General features: G+C 51.6%; 1 protein-coding gene across 15 annotated transcripts in view; it reads left to right on the top strand.

Annotated features, from left to right (window-relative positions):
* The first annotated feature begins 1,823 nt into the window (after window positions 1-1,823).
* FNBP1 (formin binding protein 1) overlaps window positions 1,824-23,515 on the top strand; it is a 1,284,153-nt gene continuing 1,262,461 nt past the window's right edge. For 14 of the 15 annotated variants that reach the window (XM_069609253.1, XM_069609251.1, XM_069609250.1 and 11 more), the window contains exon 1: window positions 1,824-1,979. In XM_069609253.1, the coding sequence (XP_069465354.1) occupies window positions 1,956-1,979 (24 nt within the window). In that variant the 5' untranslated portion in view covers window positions 1,824-1,955. The remainder of the gene's footprint in view (window positions 1,980-23,515) is intronic. The other variant, XM_069609256.1, reaches the window with a different exon arrangement.

The following is a 23,515-nucleotide window of genomic DNA, read 5'->3' as shown; positions in this document are numbered from 1 at the left end:
TAGGGAGGAATTCCCCCAGTACATTCTGCTGGTATCTAGCAGTGTGCTAACACTGTACCGATGACCTGAACATGTTTTGGGGGCATTGGTTCATGTACTAATTGCCTTAGAGCCATTATTTGCAGGCTAACGGGATGTTATCAAAGATCTGCACCCTTGTTCTCCATCAACTGGGGTTACAGGTATATTTTTGTTGGTATGGCACACAAATGTGAACTATAACGTTTGTATTAGTTGTTTTTCCTTGCCACACATCCTCTTTTGTTTGACAAATTGAAAATGGTATTTCCAAGAACGGCCCACGGGTGATGGCCCTCTTCCTCTCCTAGAATGTTCTCGAACGCCGCCCCATCCGACACAGGATACTAAAGAGCCTGCTGGCCGCCGGTGGGGCCCTCTCAGGGCACGGTAACTCGGCTGCTGGCGCCGGTGAGGCCCTCTCAGGGCACGGTAACTCGGCTGCTGGCGCCGGTGGGGCCCCGGCGCTCTCTCAGGGCACGGTAACTCGGCTGCTGCCGCCAGTGGGGCCCTCTCAGGGCACGGTAACTCGGCTGCTGGCGCCGGTGGGGCCCTTTCAGGGCACGGTAACTCGGCTGCTGGCGCCGGTGGGGCCCTGGCGCCCTCTCAGTGCACGGTAACTCGGCTGCTGGCGCCGGTGGGGCCCTCTCAGGGCACGGTAACTCGGCTGCTGGCGCCGGTGGGGCCCTTTCAGGGCACGGTAACTCGGCTGCTGGCGCCGGTGGGGCCCTGGCGCCCTCTCAGTGCACGGTAACTCGGCTGCTGGCGCCGGTGGGGCCCTCTCAGGGCACGGTAACTCGGCTGGTGGGGCCCTCTCAGGGCACGGTAACTCGGCTGCTGGCGCCGGTGGGGCCCTCTCAGGGGCATGGGAGCCGCGGGCGGGGCCTCGCCTGAGGAGAATGAAGCGCGGGGGAACACCCGCCCCGCTCGGGTCGCCTCACGTCGTCGACCGAGAGCCTCGCGCACCAAGTGCGTGACAGACGGCAACGGCGGGGCGTTGCGCGCGCAGCCCCAGGAGGGCGCGTGCGGCTCCTGCTGTAGTGCACGAGACCCTATCACTGCCCAACGGGCGCGGGCAACCCCCGTTTTCTGTCAGGCGGGCACGAGACGCTGTCTGTTTGATGCGAGCGAGACCAGGCTGCTAAGCCCCGCCCACCGTTGTAAGGTGACGTCTTTGGCTCCGTCACAGCTGCCTCCTGTCAGGCCCGTTACTTTTCGGGAGCTCGCCCCCGAGCTGTCACTTTGGGCCCCTCCCCTGGCCTCTAGCTCCCCGCCCATTGGGTTTAACTGACAGTTGGACCAGAGTGTGGAAACAGCAGAAGGAGCATTTCCTCTAGAGAACACCCCGTCTGTGTGCGTTGCGGCCATCTTGAAGCATGTTATGAACCACACACACACACACCCCCAGGAGACAACGCATAGGTCTCTTATATGTTCATTATTAATACAAGTACTACCTAGTACTTTGGAATATTTCAAAATCAATTTACCTGAGAAATCCTACAGTTCTTTGAAAAAGTTACGTTAGCATTTCGATAAAGATACACTAATAGGTCTTGACTATGTATCACTCGGAAGGCTTACACAGCGTTTGATTTTCAGTCGCCCCCTTACTCTCCACTGGGAATGATCACGTTTGGGATGTGTCGGGCTCCTTGCGGGGCCGGCACACTCGGGAGGGTCTCACATAACGCAGCCGTTCTCGGGCCTTCGCCGCGGGTCTCGAGCCTGGCCAGCGCTAGTCCTTCTTCTGTGTCTCTGGTTTTGGCTCCCCCTGCAGGCAGGCCAGTGCCCGCTCGGCGCGCGCTCCCGCTGCCGCAGCCGCTGAGAGGCTGTGCGAGGAGAGAGAGAGAGCGAGAGCGAGCGCAGCGCCGGGGGCGAGCAGAGCACCGCGGGCGAGCGGGCGTCCGACCTCCGGAGGGGCCGGGACCGGAGCCATGAGCTGGGGCAGCGAGCTGTGGGTGAGTGGCAGAGGGGAGCCAGGGGGCAGGAGGCAATGGTGGGGACAGTGAGTGTGGAAGGGGTCCCCGGGGAGTGATGGGGTGGTGGTGGGGGGTAGGAAGGGAGTGGAGGCTAGAAGGGGGAGGTAAAAGAAGTGAGATGGATCAGGGGAGCCCCCCCTAATCCTCCCCAGTGCTAGGAGGAGGAATGCACACGAGGATGAGGCCAGTGAGTGGTACCCAGGCCACTGGGGTGAGTCCACCAGGAGAGACATGAAGGGTAGTGCAGTGGTTCCAGAGAGAAGTGTGGGGCGAGCTGAGGAGCCGGGGGTGATTGGGGAGAGGGGAGGAAGGCTCAGCAGGAAGAAGTGAAGGTGAGTGTAGAGGCTCAGCTCGTAGAATGGGGTCATCAGGGAGAAGTAGGCTGAGCGCAGGGGGATCATACAGGAGGAGTGCAAGTGGCCAGCGGGGAAGAGGGGGGGAGTGCAAGCGGTAAGCAGGGTGGAGTGGCGACTGCAGGGGGTCCTCAGAGGTTGGGGTTGAGTACAAGTGCTCAGCGGGGGAGTGGCGGGAAGTGCAGGGGATCCTCGGGGTAGGGTGAGTTCAAGTGCTCAGCTGGCAGGAGTGGGGGGTGAGTGCAAGGGGGTGCATGGGTGTCATTAGGGAGGAGTGGGTGTGGGGGCAAGGAGGTCATCAGGGATGGGTACTGGTGACTGCAGTGGTCATCAGGGAGCAGGGTGAGCTTAAGGCACCAGCCGGGAGGAGAAATGAGTGCACAGGGAGAAGGGATGAGTGTAAGTGGTCAGCTGGGAGGAATGGGGTGAGTGAAGCGGTCTATGGGGAGGATAGGGGCGAGTACAGTGGGTCAGCTGGGAGGACTGGGGTGAGTGCAGGGGGCCAGCAGGGAGAAGTGTGGGCCAAATGATATGTGGTGAATAATAGTCACCAGCAGGCTGAGGGTGAGTCTTGGTGCACAGGGAGAGTTTGAAAGCAGCGGATCATCGAGACAGGGCTAACTAGTGACTGAGTGAGATTATGGGGGTGTCTGCAGAGAGAGTGGGAGGGATCTTGAGTGCAGGGAGATCTGCATGGGGCTAAGGTTGAGCACATCTTCTTTCTATCTGATAGTATACGACAGAAGCCCCTCAAAAATGCTTGCAGCTTCTCAGCCTGTCATTACTTAACATTTGGCTCTGTACAAAGGATATGTTTAAAATGTCAAGTGTATGTATGCTGATTGAAGTTACATCTGTTCGTCCAGTCTTCAGAAATATGTTAAGAGCAGACGGCATGCTCTCTTTATTGGCTGTGGTGAATTTGATGATCCTGTGCATTGAAAAACGTTCAGTTTCTGAAATGTGCAGTGGGGAGTAGAGTTACTGATGCACTCCACAGCGATGGCTGAAGTTGAGGCAGCACTTATTGCCAAAGCAGAGATGATTATAGCCTGATTCTGAGGGGGGCGAGCAGCATTGTCTGGTGGCCGAGTCAGCAGGGCCTTGCTATCTAGCCATGCAGAGATGCACAGGGTATAAACAGAGAAGCTCGACCCCGCCATGTATTGGGCATGGCCACTGGAAGAGACAGATGTGTGAAGATGGCACGGTGTCATCAGTTCGAGGCTGTGGCATGCAGATAAACGTGTGAACATCAAGCAGGGTTATTGATTGCATAACGCACCTGGCAGAGGAAGATGTGTGTAGATCACGCAGTGCCATTGGGTAGAGCTGACGACATGCGCAACACCTGTGAAGATCGGGCAGGACTATTGGTTGGCCATGTTGCCTGTCAGTGATGCTGTCACTTGCAGCTGGTGGTGTGCAGAGGAACATGTATGATGCTCAAGCTGGGCAACTGGTTGGATAAAGTGCTTGGCAGAGAGACCTCTGCAGATCCGACTTCGCCATGGTTGGGCTTGGTGGCATGCAGAGAAAGGTCAAGGAGGGTGGCTGATTGGATATAGCGCTTGTGAGAGGATGCTGTGCACAGATCAAGCAGTGCCGTTGGGTAGTTAGTGGGATGAAGAGAAACCTATTCCTTTTTTTAAATTGTGATATAGCCAAAAAAAATAATCCTGACTTTTTACACATAGTAAACAAGGAAAAAAGAAAGTCAACATTTTACATATCTTGGGAAAGAAAAAAAAACAAGAGAAATTGTGCACATTAAATGAGTAAAAGTCACAAATTAACAAACACATTAAAATCATATATACTAATCTGAGGCTACTCTCACATCAAAAGTTGCACTTGGCAATCCAAATCTTTATCATTCCAAACGAGCAAATTCAAACAAAGAGTAGGACCATTGGTTGGACGTGCTGCCTGGCAGATGAACCAATGGCTCTGCTTCCATCTACACACACCCACGAGCTAGAGGAAAAGAATTGTGACCACGCTGGGTAGTGGCAGACGGAGAGGTGGTATCCATAGAAAATGCAGTGGGAGGTGTGGGAAATGGCCATGGCCATTGGTTACCCCTAAGTGTCCGCATCATGAGTGCGGTCTCTGTATCGTAAGCTGGGCCATTGGACCCTAGCTGCGATAAGCTCTGTGGCACTGGGGCCTGGGCCATTGGACCCCAGCTGCGATAAGCTCCGTGGCACTGGGGCCTGGGCCATTGGACCCCAGCTGCGATGGGCCTGGGCCATTGGACCCAGCTGCGATAAGCTCTGTGGCACAGGGGCCTGGGCCATTGGACCCCAGCTGCGATGGGCCTGGGCCATTGGATCCCAGCTGCGATAAGCTCTGGGCCCTGGGCCATTGGACCCCAGCTGCGATAAGCTCTGTGGCACTGGGGCCTGGGCCATTGGACCTCAGCTTCAATAAGCTCCGTGGCACTGCGGCCTGGGCCATTGGACCCCAGCTGCGATAAGCTCTGTGGCACTGGGGCCTGGGCCATTGGACCCCAGCTGCGATAAGCTCCGTGGCACTGGGGCCTGGGCCATTGGACCCCAGCTGCGATGGGCCTGGGCCATTGGACCCCAGCTGCGATGGGCCTGGGCCATTGGACCCCAGCTGCGATAAGCTCTGTGGCACAGGGGCCTGGGCCATTGGACCCCAGCTGCGATGGGCCTGGGCCATTGGACCCCAGCTGCGATAAGCTCTGTGGCACTGGGGCCTGGGCCATTGGACGCCAGCTGCGATAAGCTCTGTTGCACTGGGGCCTGGGCCATTGGACCTCAGCTTCAGTAAGCTCCGTGGCACTGGGGCCTGGGCCATTGGACCCCAGCTGCGATAAGCTCTGTTGCACTGGGGCCTGGGCCATTGGACCTCAGCTTCAATAAGCTCCGTGGCGCTGGGGCCTGGGCCATTGGACCCCAGCTGCGATAAGCTCCGTGGCACTGGGGCCTGGGCCATTGGACCCCAGCTGCGATAAGCTCCGTGGCACTGGGGCCTGGGCCATTGGACCCCAGCTGCGATGAGCTCTGTGGCACTGGGGCCTGGGCCATTGGACCCCAGCTGCGATGAGCTCTGTGGCACTGGGCCATTGGACCCCAGCTGTGATGGGCCTGGGCCATTGGACCCCAGCTGCGTTGAGCTCTGTGGCACTGGGGCCTGGGCCATTGGACCCCAGCTGTGATGGGCCTGGGCCATTGGACCCCAGCTGCGATAAGCTCCGTGGTACTGGGGCCTGGGCCATTGGGCCCCAGCTGCGATAAGCTCCGTGGCACTGGGGCCTGGGCCATTGGACCCCAGCTGCGATGAGCTCCGTGGCACTGGGGCCTGGGCCATTGGACCCCAGCTGCGATGAGCTCCGTGGCACTGGGGCTGTAACGATTCTTGGCGTGCTGTTGTTGCATGCTTTGTTTGAGTGGCACACCAGATAAAGGTTTTAATGCATATCATGTTTAAAATGCAAACTACCTCGACTTTTAGATCCCCTTTATCTTGTGCGAACCCCATTGAGGGATGGCTTCGGCCCCTGAGGGCCATCGGCAGGTACCCAAGTTGAGGCAGTCCATTTGGTATTGATGGGGTGGTTTCTGAGCGCTGCCAGCATGATCGCCCAGGCGCTCCACTTGTGGTTGCCCGTCAGGATGTGTGTGTACTGCTTGACAATCTCGTTGGCGTGGCATCTTGAGCTTTGCTCTAAGGCCACGCCTTCTTCCTAGCACGCGCCTTTCCTCATCCTGCACTGCACGCCCAGGCGGGTTTATCTCCGAATACTTGATATTAATTCTGCATGTTCTGTGTAGCAGTGGCTTGCCGTGGAACTTGAGAGCTGTGCATGGATTGTGTTCAATAGAAACGTGTAGGGTCTTTCGCATCTCAGTGGGTTGGTTGTCAGTTGTTGACACAGGAAGGATGACTCTTCCCCAGTAGAAATGATTTTTGTTTGCAGAGTTAAAATGCCAAGGATAATGTTGAGGATTTGGGAAGATGGCTGAAAGTTGCAGTGTTCTCGCAGATGATTCAAATGCAGGGTTCGAAGCTGAAATTCAATGCGCAGGAGCTAAACCCAGCTCCTGGGTGTGAGGCATCAGCCTGTAGCCAGGAGCTACCGCTGGGGAACCAGGAGCGGATACACAGGAGCTAATACCAGCTCCTGGGTGTGAGGCATCAGCCTGTAGGCAGGAGCTACCGCAGGGGAACAAGGAGCGGATACACAGGAGCTAATACCAGCTCCTGGGTGTTGGGCACCACCCTGTAGGCGGGAGCTACCGCTGGGGAACCAGGAGCGGATACACAGGAGCTAAACCCAGCTCCTGGGTGTGAGGCATCAGCCTGTAGCCAGGAGCTACCGCAGGGTAACCAGGAGCGGATACACAGGAGCTAATACCAGCTCCTGGGTGTTGGGCACCACCCTGTAGGCGGGAGCTACCGCTGGGGAACCAGGAGCGGATACACAGGAGCTAATACCAGCTCCTGGGTGTTGGGCACCACCCTGTAGGCAGGAGCTACCGCAGGGGAACAAGGAGCGGATACACAGGAGCTAATGCCAGCTCCTGGGTGTTGGGCACCACCCTGTAGGCGGGAGCTACCGCGGGGTAACCAGGAGCGGATACACAGGAGCTAAACCCAGCTCCTGGGTGTGAGGCATCAGCCTGTAGGCAGGAGCTACCACGGGGTAACCAGGAGCGGATACACAGGAGCTAATACCAGCTCCTGGGTGTTGGGCACCACCCTGTAGGCGGGAGCTACCGCAGGGGAACCAGGAGCGGATACACAGGAGCTAAACCCAGCTCCTGGGTGTGAGGCATCAGCCTGTAGGCAGGAGCTACCACGGGGTAACCAGGAGCGGATACACAGGAGCTAATACCAGCTCCTGGGTGTTGGGCACCACCCTGTAGGCGGGAGCTACCGCAGGGGAACCAGGAGCAGATACACAGGAGCTAAACCCAGCTCCTGGGTGTGAGGCATCAGCCTGTAGGCGGGAGCTACCGCAGGGGAACCAGGAGCGGATACACAGGAGCTAAACCCAGCACCTGGGTGTGAGGCATCAGCCTGTAGGCAGGAGCTACTGCAGGGTAACCAGGAGCGGATACACAGGAGCTAATACCAGCTCCTGGGAGTCAGGCACCACCCTACAGCAGGAGCTACTGCTGGGGAACCAGGAGCGGGTACACAGGAGCTAAAGCCAGCTCCTGGGTGTGAGGCATCAGCATGTAGGCAGGAGCTACCGCAGGGTAACCAGGAGCGGATACACAGGAGCTAATACCAGCTCCTGGGTGTTGGGCATCACCCAGTAGGCAGGAGCGGATACACAGGAGCTAATACCAGTTCCTGGGTGTTGGGCACCACCTTGTAGGCATGAGCTACTGCAGGGGAACAAGGAGCGGATACACAGGAGCTAAACCCAGATCCTGGGTGTCAGGCACCACCCTGTAGGCGGAGCTACCGCAGGGGAACCAGGAGCCGATACATGGGAGCTAATACCAGCTTCTGGGTGTCGGGCACCACCCTGTAGGCGGGCACTACCGCAGGGGAACCAGGAGCAGTTTCACAGAAGCTAAAGCCAGCTCCTGGGTGTCGGGCATCACCCAGTAGATAGGAGCTACACTGGGGAACTAGGAGCAGGCACACAGGAGCTAGCTAAACCCAGCTCCTGGGTGTCAGGCACCACCCTGTAGGCGGGAGCTACCGCAGGGGAACCAGGAGCTACCGGAGATGCTCCTTTAACGTTTTGTCCATTTTGTATGAACCATTGTGTTTCAATGTGTATTAGATGTGTCCCATTTTTTTTTCATTAACATTCTCAAATACTCAAAGTTATTGTCACACTTACATGTTTGGGAGGCACCAGTTGGGCCTAGGAGCCAGCAGTAGCTCCTGGTAGCTATTGGTTTCAAGCTCACCAGGCTAGAAGTAGGATCTAAATAGCTCCCAGCTCCCCCCAATTTCGAAGCCTGGAAATGGAAAAGAGCCCAGGGCTGGCTCCCGGCCATTAACACAAATAACGCGCTTTTGTTTCCATAAATAAACAGCTTTGCCCAACTATTGCTTTCAGGAACTGACCCCAAAGATGTCCTCTTCTTCGTGAATTGACTTTGTTACTTTGTAGTGTGGTGGTATTTTTTTTTTTTAATTAAAAGTTGCAAAATTAACACCCCAGCTCATTACCCCTCGCTTTAGTGACCTCTATAGCCCACCCGCTCCCAAGCCCTCTGACTCGGTCCCCTACTATCCGCTCATCCTCTGGCCTGACCCTGTGCAGAACTGTCACAGTGACACCGCTGTGCTGAAGGGGTCCTCTCCAACTAAAAGTGAGGGAGACCCTATCACAGTGGTCTTCAAACTGTGGGTGCCCGAAGGATGTCCAGGGGGGGTGTGGTCCTTTAGAACGTGATTGATTTGAATAGATAAACACATTGGCAGAAAATAGAAGCAGTTGTGGATTGCCGGTGGTGGGGGGCAGAAATAATGTGTACTCCAGGAGGGTGGGGCACAGTATGAGACAGTTCGAATACCACTGCTCCAGTGTGTCATCCAGGTCAATGCACTCGCCGGGGCCTAGTTCACAGGCGGTTCTCCCTTCCTGGATTCCAAATGCAATAGCGCGCTCCCTCACGTAGCAACCATTGCATTTAGTTACAGAGCAGTGTTTAGATGGCTTGCTTTCTTTTTTGCAACGTGTGTTAGAATTAAGTATGCAGTATGCGGCTGGCAGGTCAAGCTTTGACGTGAGTGAGTCTCGTCTTGCGGGCAGACGGCCTGCTCCGACAGCATGTTTCGCTGTGGTTTGGGGCATTGTTTTGTAGTCTGGGCCAGACTTGTGGGTAACGGAGGCCTTGTTTCCATAGTACATAAACTGTCCAGTTATTGCACGTCCAAATGCGCGTGTTCCTAGTTCCCAATAAAGAAGTGCAAAGTGCTGAGTTGCTGAGAGAGCATGTTTGGTCTGTTGGTCTCACAAATAAACCGTTTGGAGCTCTGAGGATACACAGACACAGTTCCTCTGAACTCATGGCGTCATATGCCCTCTCAGGCTTGAGCTGGATCTCAAGTTCAGCAAGCTTATGAAGACCCTCCTTTTCTCTTCTCCTCCCCCCATCCCTTCCCTGCTAATGCCCCTTACTGCCGCATTGACTGGCTGCCTGGTCCCATCTGAGTCCTACAGGGCACCAGGCCCACCTTGCCCAGTCTACCCACCACCCCTGTATCCCCTACTCCCCCCGCAACCCCTTCCAGGCCCCTGACTTGCACTTGCCCTTCCGGGCCCCCTTCCTCTGACCGGCCTGGTGGGAATCCCTAACGAGCCCGGTCCACCCCCGTACTCGCAATTAGCATGTGGTCCTCACTCCCTGCATCCCCCTGTACTTGCCCTCCTGGCCTCACCTTAGCACTTGCCTAGTCCCAGGGTCTGCTTTTTCCGCCCTCCTTGTACTTGTTTCCTCCACTCTGCCCCTTCCTCTCCTCCCACCCGAGCTTTATCCCTTCCACCATGACCATGTTCTCCCCCCTCCCCCTGCACTTCTTGCTGCTGCACTTGCACGATCCGAATGACACTGGTCTGGTGGGACCGTTATTGTCCCCCCCCCCATCTCATCCCCCCTACCCTTTTTTGTCTTGTGGTGGCTTCAAACAACATTTGTTGTATAGGCGCTTCTCAAATGACAAATATACAAAATAAATAAAAATATTGAGCCTGGAGCCCATGCTGCACAAAGACACTGTTCCACTAAAGCCATGAGGTCAATCAGTCTGGAACTCATGACGCACAAAGGCACATTCCTATTAAAACTCAAGAGTTCCCTGACCTTGGAACCAATGATGCACAAACGCAGACTTCCACTAAACTCCTTGGGCCCCTGGACTGGAAATATATGACCCACAAAGACAGTTCCACTAAACCCACAAGGTAACTCATCCTGGAACCCATGACACACACAGATACAGTTCTACTAAACCCATGAGACAAATGAGTCTAGAACACGACGTACAAAGATTCAGTTCCACTAAACCCTTTAGGTCACTGATCCTAGAACCCATTACACACAGTCCCACTTAACCCATGAGGTCCCTGATCCTAGAACCCATTACACACAGTCCCACGTAACCTATGAGGTCACTGTTCCTGGTACCAATGATGCACAAAGATAAACGGGCGTTTCTCTCTTCCCAGATTCCAAATGTAGTAGCTATTTAACTTAATTACAGAGCAGTTTTTAGATTGATATATTTATTTTTTGCAACTTATGTTAAAATGAGTACATTGTATGCAGTATGCACTAAACCCATGAAGCCATTGATCCTGGAATCTATGACCCACACGGACACTGTTCCACTAAACCTACAAGGTCACTTAGCCTAGAACACTTTACGCACAAGGACACTGTTCCACTAAACTCACGAGTTAATGAAGCCTGGAATCCATGAGGCAGAAAGACACAGTTCTACTAAACCCATGAGATCACAAAGTATGGGACCCATGGTCAGAAGATCACAGTTCTACTAAACCCATGAGATCACTGAGCCTAGAACACACGAGGCAGAATGAGACAGTTCCACTAAACCAATGAGGTAACTAAGCCTGGGACCCATGAGGCAGAATGAGACAGTTCCACTAAACCAATGAGGTAACTAAGCCTGGGGCCCATGAGGCAGAATATCACAGTTCTACTAAACCTGTGCAGCCACTGAGCCTGGAACCCATGAGACACAGACATAGTTCCACTAAACCCATGCTGTCACTGAGCCTGGAACCCATGAGACACAGACACAGTTCCACTAATCCTGTGCAGTCATTGAGCCTGGAACCCATGAGACACAAAGACACAGTTCCACTAAACCCATGCGGTCACTGAGCCTGGAACCCATGAGACACAAAGACACAGTTCCACTAAACCCATACTGTCACTGAGCCTGGAACCCATGAGACACAAAGACACAGTTCCACTAAACCCATATTGTCACTGAGCCTGGAACCCATGAGACACAAAGACACAGTTCCACTAAACCCATACTGTCACTGAGCCTGGAACCCATGAGACACAAAGACACAGTTCCACTAAACCCATATTGTCACTGAGCCTGGAACCCATGAGACACAAAGACACAGTTCCACTAAACCCATACTGTCACTGAGCATGGAACCCACGAGAAACAAGGACACAGTTGCACTAAACCCGTGAGAACACTGAGCCAGGAACCCATGAGACACAGACACAGTTCCACTAAACCTGTGCAGTCACTGAGCCTGGAACCCACGCGACACAAAGACAGTTCCACTAAACCCATGCGGTCACTGAGCCTGGGACCCATGAGGCAGAAGATCACAGTTCTACTAAACCTGTGCAGTCACTGAGCCTGGAACCCATGAGACACAGACACAGTTCCACTAAACCTGTGCAGTCATTGAGCCTGGAACCCATGAGACACAAAGACACAGTTCCACTAAACCCATACTGTCACTGAGCCTGGAACCCATGAGAACACAAAGACACAGTTCCACTAAACCCATATTGTCACTGAGCCTGGAACCCATGAAACACAAAGACACAGTTCCACTAAACCCATGCTGTCACTGAGCCTGGAACCCAATAGACAGAAAGACAGTTCCACTAAACCCATACTGTTACTGATCCTGGGACCCATGAGGCAGAAGATCACAGTTCTACTAAACCTGTGCAGTCACTGAGCCTGGAACCCATGAGAAACAAAGACCTAGTTCCACTAAACCCATACTGTCACTGAGCCTGGAACCCATGATACACAGACACAGTTCCACTAAACCTGTGCAGTCACTGAGCCTGGAACCCACGAGACACAAAGAACGTTCCACTAAACCCATGCGGTCACTGAGCCTGGAACCCATGAGAACCAAAGACCTAGTTCCACTAAACCCATACTGTCACTGAGCCTGGAACCCATGATACACGGACACAGTTCCACTAAACCTGTGCAGTCACTGAGCCTGGAACCCACGAGACACAAAGACACAGTTCCACTAAACCCATATTGTCACCGAGCCTGGAACCCATGAGACACAAAGACACAGTTCCACTAAACCCATACTGTCACTGAGCATGGAACCCACGAGACACAAAGACACAGTTGCACTAAACCCGTGAGGTCACTGAGCCAGGAACCCATGAGACACAGACACAGTTCCACTAAACCTGTGCAGTCATTGAGTCTGGAACCCATGAGACACAAAGACACAGTTCCACTAAACCCGTGCGGTCACTGAGCCTGGAACCCATGAGACACAGACACAGTTGCACTAAACCCGTGAGGTCACTGAGCCAGGAACCCATGAGACACAGACACAGTTGCACTAAACCCGTGAGGTCACTGAGCCAGGAACCCATGAGACACAAAGACATAGTTCCACTAAACCCATACTGTCACTGAGCCTGGAACCCATGAGACACAAAGACACAGTTCCACTAAACCCATGCGGTCACTGAGCCTGGAACCCATGAGACACAAAGACATAGTTCCACTAAACCCATACTGTCACTGAGCCTGGAACCCATGAGACACAAAGACATAGTTCCACTAAACCCATACTGTCACTGAGCCTGGAACCCATGAGACACAGACACAGTTCCACTAAACCCGTGAGGTCACTAAGCCTGGAACCCATGAGACATACAGACACAGTTGCACTAAACCCGTGAGGTCACTGAGCCTGGAACCCATGAGACACAGACACAGTGCACTAAACCTGTGCGGTCACTGAGCCTGGAACCCATGAGACACAGACACAGTTGCACTAAACCCGTGAGGTCACTGAGCCAGGAACCCATGAGACACAGACACAGTTCCACTAAACCTGTGCAGTCATTGAGTCTGGAACCCATGATACACAAAGACACAGTTCCACTAAACCCGTGCGGTCACTGAGCCTGGAACCCATGAGACACAAAGACACAGTTGCACTAAACCTGTGCGGTCACTGAGCCTGGAACCCATGAGACACAAAGACACAGTTCCACTAAACCCATACTGTCACTGAGCCTGGAACCCATGAGACACAAAGACACAGTTCCACTAAACCCATACTGTCACTGAGCCCGGAACCCATGAGACACAAAGACACAGTTCCACTAAACCCATACTGTCACTGAGCCTGGAACCCATGAGACACAGACACAGTTGCACTAAACCCGTGAGGTCACTGAGCCAGGAACCCATGAGACACAAAGACATAGTTCCACTAAACCCATACTGTCACTGAGCCTGGAACCCATGAGACACAAAGACACAGTTCCACTAAACCCATACTGTCACTGAGCCTGGAACCCATGAGACACAGACACAGTTGCACTAAACCTGTGAGGTCACTGAGCATGGAACCCACGAGACACAAAGATACAGTTGCACTAAACCCATGAGGTCACTGAGCCAGGAACCCATGAGACACAGACAAAGTTGCACTAAACCCGTGAGGTCACTGAGCCTGGAACCCATGAGACACAAAGACACAGTTGCACTAAACCCGTGCGGTCACTGAGCCTGGAACCCATGAGACACAGACACAGTTGCACTAAACCCGTGAGGTCACTGAGCCTGGGACCCATGAGACACAAAGACACAGTTCCACTAAACCCATATTGTCACTGAGCCTGGAACCCATGAGACACAAAGACACAGTTCCACTAAACCCATACTGTCACTGAGCATGGAACCCACGAGACACAAAGACACAGTTGCACTAAACCCGTGAGGTCACTGAGCCAGGAACCCATGAGACACAGACACAGTTCCACTAAACCTGTGCGGTCACTGAGCCTGGAACCCATGAGACACAGACACAGTTCCACTAAACCCGTGCGGTCACTGAGCCTGGAACCCATGAGACATACAGACACAGTTGCACTAAACCCGTGAGGTCACTGAGCCTGGAACCCATGAGACACAGACACAGTGCACTAAACCCGTGCGGTCACTGAGCCTGGAACCCATGAGACACAGACACAGTTGCACTAAACCCGTGAGGTCACTGAGCCAGGAACCCATGAGACACAGACACAGTTCCACTAAACCTGTGCAGTCATTGAGTCTGGAACCCATGAGACACAGAAACAGTTGCACTAAACCCGTGCGGTCACTGAGTCTGGAACCCATGAGATACAAAGACACAGTTGCACTAAACCCGTGCGGTCACTGAGCCTGGAACCCATGAGACACAAAGACACAGTTCCACTAAACCCATACTGTCACTGAGCCTGGAACCCATGAGACACAAAGACACAGTTCCACTAAACCCATACTGTCACTGAGCCTGGAACCTGTGAAACACAGACACAGTTGCACTAAACCCGTGCGGTCACTGAGCCTGGAACCCATGAGACATACAGACACAGTTGCACTAAACCCGTGAGGTCACTGAGCCTGGAACCCATGAGACACAGACACAGTGCACTAAACCTGTGCAGTCACTGAGCCTGGAACCCATGAGACACAGACACAGTTGCACTAAACCCGTGCGGTCACTGAGCCTGGAACCCATGAGACACACACACAGTTGCACTAAACCCGTGCAGTCACTGATCCTGGAACCCATGAGACACAAAGACACAGTTGCACTAAACCCGTGCGGTCATTGAGCCTGGAACCCATGAGACACAGACAGACACAGTTGCACTAAACCCGTGCAGTCACTGAGCCTGGAACCCATGAGACACAGACACAGTTGCACTAAACCCGTGCGGTCACTGAGCCTGGAACCCATGAGACACACACACAGTTGCACTAAACCCGTGCGGTCACTGATCCTGGAACCCATGAGACACAAAGACACAGTTGCACTAAACCCGTGCGGTCACTGAGCCTGGAACCCATGAGACACAGACAGACACAGTTGCACTAAACCCGTGCGGTCACTGAGCCTGGAACCCATGAGGCACAGACATAGTTGCACTAAACCCGTGCGGTCACTGAGCCTGGAACCCATGAGACACAGACACAGTTCCACTAAACCTGTGCAGTCATTGAGCCTGGAACCCATGAGACACAAAGACACAGTTCCACTAAACCCATGCGGTCACTGAGCCTGGAACCCATGAGACACAGACACAGTGCACTAAACCCGTGCGGTCACTGAGCCTGGAACCCATGAGACACAGACACAGTTGCACTAAACCCGTGAGGTCACTGAGCCAGGAACCCATTAGACACAGACACAGTTCCACTAAACCTGTGCAGTCATTGAGTCTGGAACCCATGAGACACAAAGACACAGTTCCACTAAACCCGTGCGGTCACTGAGCCTGGAACCCATGAGACACAGACACAGTTGCACTAAACCCGTGCGGTCACTGAGTCTGGAACCCATGAAACACAGCCACAGTTGCACTAAACCCGTGCGGTCACTGAGCCAGGAACCCATGAGACACAAAGACCTAGTTCCACTAAACCCATACTGTCACTGAGCCTGGAACCCATGAGACACAGACACAGTTCCACTAAACCTGTGCAGTCATTGAGCCTGGAACCCATGAGACACAAAGACACAGTTCCACTAAACCCATGCGGTCACTGAGCCTGGAACCCATGAGACACAAAGACATAGTTCCACTAAACCCATACTGTCACTGAGCCTGGAACCCATGAGACACAGACACAGTTCCACTAAACCCGTGCGGTCACTGAGCCTGGAACCCATGAGACATACAGACACAGTTGCACTAAACCCGTGAGGTCACTGAGCCTGGAACCCATGAGACACAGACACAGTGCACTAAACCCGTGCGGTCACTGAGCCTGGAACCCATGAGACACAGACACAGTTGCAATAAACCCGTGCAGTCACTGAGCCTGGAACCCATGAGACACACACACAGTTGCACTAAACCCGTGCAGTCACTGATCCTGGAACCCATGAGACACAAAGACACAGTTGCACTAAACCCGTGCAGTCACTGAGCCTGGAACCCATGAGACACAGACACAGTTGCACTAAACCCGTGCGGTCACTGAGCCTGGAACCCATGAGACACACACACAGTTGCACTAAACCCGTGCGGTCACTGATCCTGGAACCCATGAGACACAAAGACACAGTTGCACTAAACCCGTGCGGTCACTGAGCCTGGAACCCATGAGACACAGACAGACACAGTTGCACTAAACCCATGCGGTCACTGAGCCTGGAACCCATGAGGCACAGACATAGTTGCACTAAACCCGTGCGGTCACTGAGCCTGGAACCCATGAGACACACACACAGTGGCACTAAACCCGTGCGGTCACTGAGCCTGGAACCCATGAGGCAAGTGTTTCGTGGAGTAGTTTGAGCTGCAGGTACTTCTTGTTGTTGTGGTCTGCGTTTTTCACTGGTGTGGTCCCTGCATGCACCCAGGTGCTATTGTGTGGCGGTCTCACACTTGGCGTACGGTCCGTATTAACCCTCGAATCGCCTGGGGCGGGGGAGATAGTAAGTATAGAGGAGTTCAGCAAAAGGAAGGTTCCAAACTCTTAAGCAGTTCACACTCGAGACCCAAATCGAAGCAGCCTTCTTTTGAATGTTTAGGGGTTTGCGCAACGCCCGTATCTTGACTTTTGATCTCTTGAAAGCATTGCGTGAAGCTGTAAAGAACCAACAAGCAATAGTAAGTAGCGTGCACCTTAGCAGGCAGTGTGCATCCTCCTGTCCCATAATGTCGCGATAGATTGCGCATTTCCCCAAGTCGGAAAGCGTCAGAAGCAGCAGATGCGGCGACGCCCCCGCTCCGGCCTATTCATTATTCCAAGCGATGCGACCCCAGCGCCCCACTGACATCCAGGGAAGAGGCCCTGGGACTGTGGGACTGTGCCCCATCACACCAGCGCCCAGAGGCGGGAATTCTCTGGAGCACAGATGGGCAGATCATTGGGGAGGGGGCATCGTGGTAAGGAATGCTGGCTCCAACGTGCAAGTGTGGGCAGCTCTGTCACAGGGTCAAGCCTCCAGCTCTCGGGGGCCCTGTGGCACTCCTCTCTTTCACATTCAGTGGATGAAAGGCGGAGTCAGCCCCGCGAGGGCGCGGCCCCCTTTTAGGTCTGTTCATTGGCTTCCCGTGCTGCTGGGAAAGGCCAATCCTGTCCATAAAGTGTGTGGCTCTCCTCGGCCCTTCTCGGACCTGCTTTGGCTGATGCTAGAGTCACGTGCCCCAGCCCTAGACCTGGCGAGCGTGACTGCATCACTCTGGTTCTCGCGCCCTTCGGCGTCTGCTGTGCCTTTCATTTGCTCACGGGGTTTTTGCATCTTCTGCTGTTTTTTATTTGTAAAGTGGGGAGGGCTTGCTCTATTGGGTGGGGGAGGGGGCAGAATATGCAAACCCTCCGATACATGCACAGCGGCGCCTGTAGAAGGAGGACGAGGGGCTGCTGAAGGCTACGCAGTAGAGGAAGAACTCTGGGTACTAACAGGTAGGAAATTGAGGCAGTTGTGGGGGTGCCCCCCTTTCTCCGAATCCCACTTTCCGTGGACTAATGTACATTATTTGTGGATGGGTAGCCAGCTTGCTTTGGTGCAGACCCTTCTCATAGCTCCCAACCTTTTTTGTCACGAAGGCGGGTGAAAACACCCGATTTTCTTTTTGGCGGGTGAGAGACCCATAGAAGTGAATGGGCGTATGAGGAGCTTGGCGGGTGATTCATCAGCTTTCAAGGCGGGTGACACCCGCCAAAAGCGGGTGAGTTGGGAGCTATGCCTTCTAATTCTTATTATGTATACCCTTCATTCTGCTTTTGCAATTCTCTATGCAAGCAAGTGCTTTGTAATGCTAGTACGGTGCATTGGCGCTACGTAGAACACTTGTAATTAATAAATATGTGTAGAAATATTTATATTCATGGTAGGTTCTTGTGAGGGGTCAGTAATGCGACGCGGACAACTGTAGTTTTCTCAAAATACAATTTTATTAGTAAATGTTTTCAAATAAAGCCTTGCTTGCCCTACCGAGGAATTCCCTACGTAGTCTAAAGGCTAAGGGAACAATCTCTAGCATGGGGGTAAACTGGCCCTCACTCTAAACCACGAACATTCAAGGAACATTATAAAGCAATACAAGATAATGCATTGGAAGCAATATCTGGATGACCTTCACCTGACCTGGGTAAGATCTCTTCCCCGGGCTTCAAAGTCAACCTCAAAATGTTCAAAGGAAAAAGAAAAGCCTGGAACCAGTTCTTATCAATTCCAAGTTAAAACATAAGTTAATCAAGCAAAAAATCCACTGGTAACAATTCTCTGGCTTTGGTTCAAATGATCCCTTTCCAATTCTTGCAATTAAATGGCACCAATGGTAATCCTGGTTATCTTCTCTTCAAGATTATTGTCACAGTCAGCCATACGGATAAGAGGTGTATCACCCACTTTTACTCCCTAATAATAGGCAAATACTCCCCCACCCCAAAAAAATAGGGAGTACAAATACTCCCAATAAAAAAATGTCAAATGAACACCTAGAAGCTTGTGCCCCTGCTTTCACCCAAACAGTTCCATTGATATTTTTGGACCAGTCGTGCGTGTGGTACCACAGGAAGAAACTACTACTTCAAAAGCCTATCTGGGCACTGTTCACAGTTCAAAAGAATAGGTAATGTTTACTCTTAGAACTTCTCCAGCTACAACTTTACAATTGATTATGAATTCTGCAGTATACCTGGTGTTTTTGTCAGGATGCTTCTTTTTGGGTTGCTTCTTCCCTTTTAACTACACTTCTACAGTTGTTACTATGAGAACAGGCAAATTTGTCCCACAGTATGCCACTACTTCAAACCAATCCAATGTGACATCCGCTGACAACTTGGTATGCCACAGTACAGGTACTTCTACCACTGCTTTTTAGTTTTGAATTAACAGGCAAAGTCTGAGACATTTCATCATCTTCAGGTAGGCAAGGCACTCTTCCCTTCAATGTCATTTCTACAAAGGGGTAGCTTCTTTGCCTCTTGCATCTGTCTAACTGCTGCAGGAATAACCTGCCTCTGCTCACAAGACTTACTTCCTTTCAGCTTCAGCAGTCTTTTAGCATTACAGGTTAACTTCTGAATATTCTGTACCAGCACCCAGCTCACCTTCCCCAGCTTTGCTCACACCTCTTCTGTCCAAGTAATTACCCAGAAGCTCTAGTGCCACTCTTTTAGCTTCAGGTAACAATGCCACACATATCTGAGGCCACTGTTAACAACTTCCGATTAGGTGGATGGGTTTAAACAGGACTGGTTGCACTATGAAAAGGGTTCGCCTCTTGGCTTGGGTAATGGGTGTTCTCTTCAGGATTGTAACTTCTTGGAATAATAAAGAATGTCAATTCGGAATACAATTCAAGGTTCACTCTTCAAAGTGAAAACTTAATTGGGCACACGCAAGCATTCTTTAAGGTAGATTTTCAAAAAGAGATGAATATAATTGTATTCCCATGTAGTATTAAGGAGGCAACTTCTGACTTCCTTCCGGAAACACAATTGGTCACACACGACCTTCCTTTGATGCAGTCTTCACTTATTACTTGTAACCCTTGTACGATGTTGATGTTAGATTTTCAGAATGGATTCACTAAGCATTCCTTCTTCACAATTAAGGACACTGTGGCATCATGGAAGGAGACGCAGACAACCGATTCAAAATTGCACAATGTTTTATTAACAAAAAGGTCAGGATGGATTAAAACCTAACTTGCCCTATACTAAGGTAGGATTTCCCTACCTAAGGAACGTCAGTAAGTTCAACATAAAAATCTCTCTGTGTCCAAATCCTATTCTTGCCCTCACAACTAATACAAAACAATCTGTAGGGATGTCAAACCATAAGGTAAATTAGTGCTTCAAACATAACATTCTGAACCCCTTTCTGCACTAGCTTACTCTTCAGCTTCCTTTTCCAAATGTTCATACAAAGTTCAATTTATCTTCCGTTAAGCGTTGGAAGAAATACAGTATTATAACAACCAGGGTGCCCTTCCCCAAGTTCAATACAGTTCCAGTGCAACACAGTTCCAGGACATCAAAAGTTAGGGTTCTCTTCCCCAAGATTAGTGTCACTATCAAAATGATATATCTTGAACACAATTCCAGGAAAACACAGTTCCAAGGTACCAAAGCTTTGTGCACTCTTCCCTAAGCTCAGTGTCACTATAAAGAGGAAATATTTTGGCTTTCAGCTAGACTTTTACAACTCATGGTTCCCTTCCCCAAGTCCGACGATCGTCAGTATTTGGTGTCCTGCTTACACCACAGTAAACCTCCTTGCTGACATAAAGAAGTTCTCTGGTCAAGGCGCAGTTTAGACCACAGGTCCACCCATTGCAGGTCACAGAACCAGGAGCTTTCAGGTTTCCTTCAACGTTCAATATATGCAGCTTCACAACTTTTACCACTTTTGTTTCTTTCCTTAGGTTCAGTAATTTACCATAGATGTGGCTTTTGTTTCACACATCATCTCTTGCACAAAGTTAAAAAGAGCATTCTTACGCAAACGCTGCAAGACCTGTTTGATGTGCTGAACATGTTCAGGAGAAGAGGAGAATATCAGAATGTCATCAAGGTAGATCACCACGAATTGGTCTAACATGTCCCTGAATAGATCATTCATCAAGCGCTGAAAAGTGGCCGGAGTATTGCAGAGCCCAAAGAGCAAAACCAGATATTCCAACAACCCATAACGGGTCTTGAAAGCAGTCTTCCATTCGTCCCCCTGACTCATTCGAACCAGATTATAAGCTCCTCGTAGGTCCAATTTAGTGACGATGGACGATGATTGGAACTGATCCAACAACTCAGAAATCAATGGGATGGGGTTCTTGATGGTCACAACATTCAATGCTCTGTAGTCCACACAGAGCCAACCATCTTTCTTGGGGACAAAAAGATCGGAGACCCGGCTGGGGATTATGATGGGCGAATATGGCCAATGGTCCACGGCTTTGTTGATGTTAGTGCACGGTACAAATATCCTTTAACATCACCACCAGAGTGGTCCCCTGGCGTTCTGGCGCCTCTGAAAAGAGAACGGGGGTGGTGAGTAAGTGGGAAAAGTGCAAGAGAGCAGTGATGTGCTGTTGGCAGCCTCAACCCGGTTAGCACCATTCGCTGGGCTTGGGGTGTTTTCCGGTCGGTAGCCGTTGTGTGCTGTTGTGCGGGTCTGTGTGGTTTGTTTTGTTGTAGTGAAGTTTGTGTGGATTGTTGTGTTATAGGGTTGTGTTTGGTTAGAGTTTAAGAGGTGTATGCAGAGGGGTGAAATTGTTAGTGGATTGGTTAATTGGCATTGCTGCCTGCAAGCGAGGCACTGAACTTCTGTGTTCCCTCCAGGTGGGGCGCACAAGCATCTCCGCGCCTCCATCCAGATTCATCACCGGAGGACACCCACAGTCCCTTCCATACGTGACGCCCAACCACATTCATAAACATGTCTAAGTTCGGGCCCCTCCCACCTCCGTCAAACCTGTCTGTAGGCAGGGTAAACAAGCGCTTGTGAGTCCATCCAAATCTGACTCTGATAGCATTCTCAATCCAGTCCATATGCGGTATATGTAAACCGACGCTACTCCATCAAGATGTGGCAGTGGTCGGCACTCAGTCTTATCCAGCTGCTCATGCATATTCTTTGAGTATCTGATCTTCTTTCGCTGTCAACGAGTAAATACGCCCATGTGGAACCACCGCATTGGGAACCAGATCAATGGGACAATCACACTAGTGATGAGGGGTAGTTGTTCCGCCTGCTGCTTATCAAATATGTCCGGAAATAAATATTCTTTGGCAATGGTGTGTTTTGGTACCCGTGCAATAGCCCCTACACTGGGTAAACCAGATAAGAGAGACAAACAAGGATAATAGGACATAGCCATATTAGAACCAGAGCAATGCTCTTGACAAAAAGAAGACGAAAAAGTAACTGTTTGCTCAATCCAATCAATGACTGTGTTGTGAGTTTGGAGCTATGGTACACCCAGAATTATATTGAACTGAGGGGCTGCAAAAAGAGCGAATGATTTAGATTTGCGATGACCCTGATGAGTGCTCATGATTAAATGTCAGAGGGGCTTGCGGGTAGTGACCCGCCTACAAAGCCGAAGAGAGAAACGTACACAAGAAGCAGGAGTACAAGGAGTCCTTCAGACAAGAAAGGATAGGCAACAAAGGCAGTGAGCACAAAGGGGCAGTGAGTACAAGTAAAACAAACACGTTAGGTTTCCTCTTGGGGTGTACGCAGAATGGGGGAAGAGTTTCCCATAAAACCCGGAAAACTGGAGCCTTCTGAGCTGGTTACTATTACAGGGTCCCACTCTGAATGCTCATGGAAAGGAGCAACAGCAGTGAGTGTCTGTGTCTGCACCCTAAGGCACGAACAAGGAAACAGTACTCACAAGACTGAAAGCCTGTACGGGTCCAGCAGGAACTGAAAAATGTCTACCTCATGAAACAGGAACCATTACACCGTTAACAATGGCACAAGGTACAATACTGAAACGCAACGAAGGAAAGTGGGCAGAAATTGCCTGCTGGAAGCCCAGCAGCCAAACTCTTAACAAAGGAAATACACAAGGCACAAGTGGAGACAAGAACTTTAACAGAAATATACAAGGAAAAAAGGACGTCAAAGTGAGCAAGGTACAGGACAGAGAACCAGAAGAAAAGCAAGAACACTAGAATCTAAGTGCAGGGGTAAGGAGCCTGGAAACTGCAGACTGGTAACAAGGACCAGCAACTCTGGACTGGAATAGCAAGACTGCAGATAGAAAACAATGAAACTGTAGCTCTGAAGTGGGGAAGTAAGGGCAAGACTGAAGACTGATAACAAAGAAGCTGTAGGTCTGAAGTGGGATAGCAAATGCAGGCCCGAGGACTTAAGGAAGCTAAAGACGGGTAACACAGGCGATGGGCACAGCACAAGGAACTGCAGTCAGGGAACAAGATAATTAGTGGTAGAGAGCAAGGGGCTGTAGACTGAGAACAGAGGACTGCAAGCAGGGGTGCAAGGTTGCAGTGTAGGAAGCACAGAGGTATAGGGCAAAAGGCCGGGAGCACAGTGCTCTGGAATGGGAGCAGGTTCTGGAAACAGGACATGGAAGAAATCCAAGGATCAAGGCAACAAAGGGCTGTAAGTGAGCACAATGCAAGAGACCTGTGCTCCTGCAGGCAACTGCTTAAATACTGACCTGCCCTGTTATGAAGCAGGTT

The sequence above is a fragment of the Ambystoma mexicanum genome, chromosome 8 (genome assembly GCF_040938575.1).
Source record: "Ambystoma mexicanum isolate Mex_15411 chromosome 8, UKY_AmexF1_1, whole genome shotgun sequence".
Taxonomy (NCBI): domain Eukaryota; kingdom Metazoa; phylum Chordata; class Amphibia; order Caudata; family Ambystomatidae; genus Ambystoma; species Ambystoma mexicanum.
Note: the sequence above shows the minus strand (reverse complement) of the source record. Positions and strands in the feature narration are given on the sequence as shown.